The 6,100-nt window shown below is 39.1% G+C and overlaps 1 protein-coding gene across 1 annotated transcript in view; it reads right to left on the bottom strand.

The window, feature by feature from the left end:
• Positions 1-5,838, bottom strand: part of rps4x (ribosomal protein S4 X-linked) — a 7,482-nt gene extending 1,644 nt beyond the window's left edge. Inside the window, exons 1-3 of the mRNA XM_016287210.1 lie at positions 5,763-5,838; positions 5,207-5,284; positions 4,751-4,931 (exon numbers count right to left, since the gene is read on the bottom strand). Coding sequence (XP_016142696.1) covers positions 4,751-4,931; positions 5,207-5,284; positions 5,763-5,765 — 262 coding nt within the window. The 5' untranslated portion in view covers positions 5,766-5,838. The remainder of the gene's footprint in view (positions 1-4,750; positions 4,932-5,206; positions 5,285-5,762) is intronic.
• Between the last annotated feature and the right edge of the window lie 262 nt (positions 5,839-6,100).

Below are 6,100 nucleotides of genomic sequence, written 5' to 3'. Positions count from 1 at the left end.
ATATATATATATATATATATATATATATAAAAAAAAAAAAGGTATTCATAGACTAGAACATAGGGAAGTAACGATTAACCACGAGCCGGTTGAAAATCGGTATGTGACAATTCAAATCGGTTAAGATGCTAAACAAATTGCGATTAATTTAGGGGTAGGAGTTTATAAGAATCCATGTCTGAGGGGAACTTACGGTCTTTAGAAAAGTTTAGATGGTATTATTTTCTTTTCCTCTTGCCTCAGTATAATGCATATTGAAGTGCATAAGTGCAGGGCTGCTTTGTTTACAGCGGAAACGCTTTACGCTCCACCTGCTGGCAGAGAGTGAATCTGCGTCTCATTCAGCTCGTCCGCCGTTTCATGCAGATATTTTTTTATGTATAGTTTAACAAAACTGAAGTCAAACCATTCTGTTTTTGCCTCAAATTTCGAAATTATACAATCTAATTTAGATTAAAAACTGCTCATGTTGCATGTATGCAGCAGTATTAATGCAGTGGTTGCCTCTAATTTTAAAAGGAAAGGGCACAAAGCCTTTTGTTTATATGAAGAGATTTATTTTATTTGTGTTATTTATTTGATTTGGGGCTTGTTTTAAAATTTCAATTTACATTATATTTAAATTCAGTCATTTAGCAGACACTTATCCAAAGCGACTTAAAAATGAGGACAATAGAAGCAATCAAAACCAACAAAAAAGCAATAATATGCAAGTGCTATATTAGTATATTATTATAGTGCTATATTTCAATTTGACAAAGAAATGTGCAGCATTTTGTCCAAGCAATAATAAAAGGACACATTTAAATTTATAATTTGTCTTAAATCTCATTCATTCATTCACTCAAAAAAAAAAGTGAATCTAAAATCGTGAATTGAATCGTGAGTTGAGTGAATCGTTACATCCCTACTACAACATATAAGGTTCTACATCCAAAACATTGACTAACCTAAACATCAACCCAAAAGGGTTGTGACGGTGAGGAAATTTTCCCACCGGTTAATCGACGTGTGACAACACCGATAATACCGGTATCACTGTGGGGGCGGGGGCGTTCGATCTTTTCCTCGCATTCCTTCGCTTTTAAATAGCTTGCAGAAACGGCGTGCGCATGTTACTTTCACTTTCAAATAGCAGCAATTCAGCGTAAAGCAATTGTTTGAGTTTTCCCTCTTTTTCTCACTTTCCTTCGCTTTTAAATAGCTCGAATTAGCGGCAATTTGGCGTCAATTGCTTGAATGCAACAACAAAATACAAAGTCAAACTCACTTTAGCCTATATAAAACATAGAACAAAAACGAATAAAAATACACCATGCTATAGGGCAGATTGAGCGCATGCGATTACTTGCATCTGTCCTCCAGGCAGAGTCATATATATTTGTGAAAATAGGGTGTCATGTCCAAGGAAAGCTAAATCTCTGTCTTAGCATCGACGCATAGCTGGTCAGCAGAGCCTTCTAAAGTGGCGCTCAAAGTTAAAATGATTTCAACAGCATGTTTCATTACGTCTCTTTGAATAAATGAATCAGCGTTTTTGAACATGTAGTTGAAAGACAGCCACCACCTTGTGGCACAACACTGTAACTGCACTGACTGACAGTCCGTCTAGAACGCGCGCAGGTGGATATATCAATAGAAAGTCTCTTGTCCAGTCAGATTAGAAGATCAGATCAGAACTGTTATACATATAGGCTAACAATAGACTAACGATCTTATTGTCAGGTTCATGTTCTGTTATGTGGACCGTTATTTTGTCATTCTCTTCTGTTTACTTCACTTTCAACTTTCAACGCTATTTGGTTTCGGTTTCATTGGTTTCTGAATATGACCTCGTTAGTTATATCGTAACACATAAACACACAGATTATATATATATATGTGTGTGTGTGTGTGTGTGTGTGTGTGTGTATGGCGATAATACCGCATACCGCGCTATTGAGCCACTCAAAACTACCGCAAGAGGCGGCAGCAACAATACTACAGCGAGAATAAAAGTTACGCCTTCTTTCTTTGCGTGAACATTTGGGCGGCGTTATGCAAATCTTCCCACATAGTGACGTAGACATGTGGGGGCGTGTTAGAACGAGTCGTTTTAGGTAGGCGTGGCTGACTCTTGACTTTTATAAAGAATATCTCTTTGGATTTGAGAAAAGGACACATTTAAATTTATAATTTGTCTTAAATCTCATTCATTCATTCACTCAAAAAAAAAAGTGAATCTAAAATCGTGAATTGAATCGTGAGTTGAGTGAATCGTTACATCCCTACTACAACATATAAGGTTCTACATCCAAAACATTGACTAACCTAAACATCAACCCAAAAGGGTTGTGACGGTGAGGAAATTTTCCCACCGGTTAATCGACGTGTGACAACACCGATAATACCGGTATCACTGTGGGGGCGGGGGCGTTCGATCTTTTCCTCGCATTCCTTCGCTTTTAAATAGCTTGCAGAAACGGCGTGCGCATGTTACTTTCACTTTCAAATAGCAGCAATTCAGCGTAAAGCAATTGTTTGAGTTTTCCCTCTTTTTCTCACTTTCCTTCGCTTTTAAATAGCTCGAATTAGCGGCAATTTGGCGTCAATTGCTTGAATGCAACAACAAAATACAAAGTCAAACTCACTTTAGCCTATATAAAACATAGAACAAAAACGAATAAAAATACACCATGCTATAGGGCAGATTGAGCGCATGCGATTACTTGCATCTGTCCTCCAGGCAGAGTCATATATATTTGTGAAAATAGGGTGTCATGTCCAAGGAAAGCTAAATCTCTGTCTTAGCATCGACGCATAGCTGGTCAGCAGAGCCTTCTAAAGTGGCGCTCAAAGTTAAAATGATTTCAACAGCATGTTTCATTACGTCTCTTTGAATAAATGAATCAGCGTTTTTGAACATGTAGTTGAAAGACAGCCACCACCTTGTGGCACAACACTGTAACTGCACTGACTGACAGCCCGTCTAGAACGCGCGCAGGTGGATATATCAATAGAAAGTCTCTTGTCCAGTCAGATTAGAAGATCAGATCAGAACTGTTATACATATAGGCTAACAATAGACTAACGATCTTATTGTCAGGTTCATGTTCTGTTATGTGGACCGTTATTTTGTCATTCTCTTCTGTTTACTTCACTTTCAACTTTCAACGCTATTCCTATACAAAACTCGAAATAAGTAAACATGTATAATATATAACCAAATAAGTAAGAAATGTAGAAAGTTTATTAGCAAAACAAAAAAGAAAGCTTGGAGGCACGGCACCTTGCTGTCAAATAAAATTAATTACACAAAGTTTAAATAAAGTAAAAATCAGCAAACACCATGGAACCAATTAAATAAGAAACGAATGTTAAAAAAAATAATAATAATAATTCCAAAATCACCTTAGATAAATGGCAAAAGTCAACAGGCTTTTCAAAATACAAAATACTTCCAAGCAGGTGCTTTTGCATTTAGTTTATAAACTAAATCATCCGCTATCGTCTTTTTCGGTCTTACCTCACTCTTCTTGTCAGTCAGCTCGACTCACTCTCCTCACTGGAGAAATGAAATCTGATCTGTGAAGCGACTGTCGTTCGGCACGCTGCATTGAGCAGCCGTATTGTTATTTTTAGCGGCTGTTCTTTTACTGAACTAAATTATTTTTATTACTATAAAAAACCAATCTAAACGACGGTGGGGGTCAGTGCCACGGTGGGCAAGTGACGTAACCGGTGTTGCAGCATAACACCGGTATCACCGTCAGCACCGTCTATCGCGGCAAGCCTACAACCCAATGCCTCAATACTGAGACACTGCTATATGCCAAAGGCTTAAACATGTACATAGGGGACTGTAGCGGAAATTGTGCAGTTAGCGGAGATTGTTGAAAGCTTAAAAAACATGTTAAACAAGCTCAAGAGCAATAAAGTTGTTTGTGAAGCATCTCAGTATTCTGCAGCTGGGGCACTTGGGACTAGGAATGTTAAAGTACTGAAGGACTTGAATAGCACATTTAGACAACACTGATTAAAGGTTCAGATATACGGTTATCATGCAAAATGCTATTCTTGGAACATTTAGTTCTAAAAGATGCCCACATGCTCCTGATACTGTGTTTCCCATTAATTATCAGCCCACCACAGTCACCACAAAATATCTTTATACACTTCTCATAAGGTCTTTACTACAGTTTGGAAGCATTGCTGTAGCTAATCATCTACATTTTGAGCTAAATCTGAAATCGTGGTATGGCTTACTGCACTCATCAAATCGCTAAAGGCTGCAATTTGAAATTTAGTATACAGACTGTTGTGCTGCGCGTTTCACAATGAAGCGTGGCACTGCGTTCATTTACATGCACCCATCTCATGATCCAGCGTTCTCAGCATCACGGTTCACAGTAAATGCAGCAAATCATCTCTGCACATGTTGTCACTTTAACATGCATTTAGGCAAGTAATGTATAGCAGTTACACCATTTGCATAACTTCCAAAATTTTGTGGACAGATGATTGCAGCATTTCACTGGATTTGTAATGAGAAACACTCAAACTTAAAGGACTCCCTGCAGTATTTCACTTGCATTTGAAGACAACTGCTGTAATTATACTATAAAATTAAAGAGTTTCATACAGTCTAGCTGCATTACAATACTAATGTATCCATCTTTCTTTAATCTGTAGGTTTGTAGATGACTGCTACAATACCAGTCCAGTGAATGTATCCAAACGTATCACTAGACACGAGTGCAGCAGGACTCACCCATGAAGCCAGTGGGGTAGGTGACATCAGTGCGGACCTTGCCATCGATCTTGATGAACCTCTGCATGCAGATCTTCTTGACCTCATCTCCGGTCAGAGCGTACTTGAGACGGTTCCTTAGGAAGATGATGAGGGGCAGGCACTCCCTCAGTTTGTGGGGACCGGTGGAGGGACGAGGAGCCTAAAGAAATCAAACAACAAATCAATTCACTTCCATACAACGACACGTTAATTAGTTTAGTTGATTGTTTTAAGCATAATTGTTGTTAGCAGAGGCAACTCAGTTAACACACATGACACTTTGCATTGAACAGGTCAACATGGTTTCTTACAAACCCTTGGCAGGTGTATAAGTGTCCATAATTCTACAGATTTTTCTCAAAAGTGCGGTTCATTTCTTAAACTCTTAACAAATACAAAATTGCTGAGGGCACCTTTAAGTAAAGCTCCACTTACAAACACTCCAGTGAGTTTGTCCAGCATCCAGTGTTTAGGAGCTGCGACACGCTTCAGGTGCTTCTTCGGTCCTCGGGCCTGAAGAAGAATAGAAAACTCAATTCGATAATAGAAAATCGTTGCGTGCAGCCAAAGCGTGTACAAATGCACTATATAGTGTTCTGTAACAAGTACGCCATCTCGGACAAGCGAGGCCTTCAGATTCCTTCGTGTTATTTAAATACATAAAACACGAAACGCGCCATTTAAACAACGTAAGCTTAATATAGTTACCATTTCATATTCATTAAAGTATTAAAACTACAGAACCAGTTCAAAAACTTACATTGCGCCATCAAAACCCGGCGAGTCCCCTTTACCGCGAAGCGGTTGAGCTAAGCATGTTCCGTTAACATTTTAAACATTACGTCTGCGCTTTTCGTGACAATTTGTGTGTTGTTCATCTTTAATGGGGACAAACGAGCATTATTTGGAACGCTAATGGAAGACTTCGCTCTTTAAACCGTTGATGATTGTGGATTATTTCGAGAGGCTATCACGACTGAAATGCACTCACCATGTTGGAGTCTGCGGAAAAGGACCAGCCGCTTCCTGTCAGCGGAAGATAAGCTCAACTACCGGCGCCGACGAGGGACAATCGACGCTACTACTATCAGCCGTGCGAGCGTCTGCCATCAAGTGGGGAGGTCTGTAATCACACCTCAAACCATCGTTTGAGATCATTTTGTGCTCTTTTACTGGATGTCTCGAGCCTTCTTCCATTTGTTTTAATGTGTAAGTGTATGTTTCTTCATGTACGGGACCTTTGGGTCATTCCTGGGGCGAGCGTTGTCATATTGCCACATTGCTGTTTAGTCTGTTGAAAAAAAGTTCAGCTTACAATCTGAAAGAGAT

Source organism: Sinocyclocheilus grahami, unplaced genomic scaffold (assembly GCF_001515645.1).
Source record: "Sinocyclocheilus grahami isolate Dianchi unplaced genomic scaffold, SAMN03320097.WGS_v1.1 scaffold219.1, whole genome shotgun sequence".
NCBI lineage: Eukaryota > Metazoa > Chordata > Actinopteri > Cypriniformes > Cyprinidae > Sinocyclocheilus > Sinocyclocheilus grahami.
Note: the sequence above shows the minus strand (reverse complement) of the source record. Positions and strands in the feature narration are given on the sequence as shown.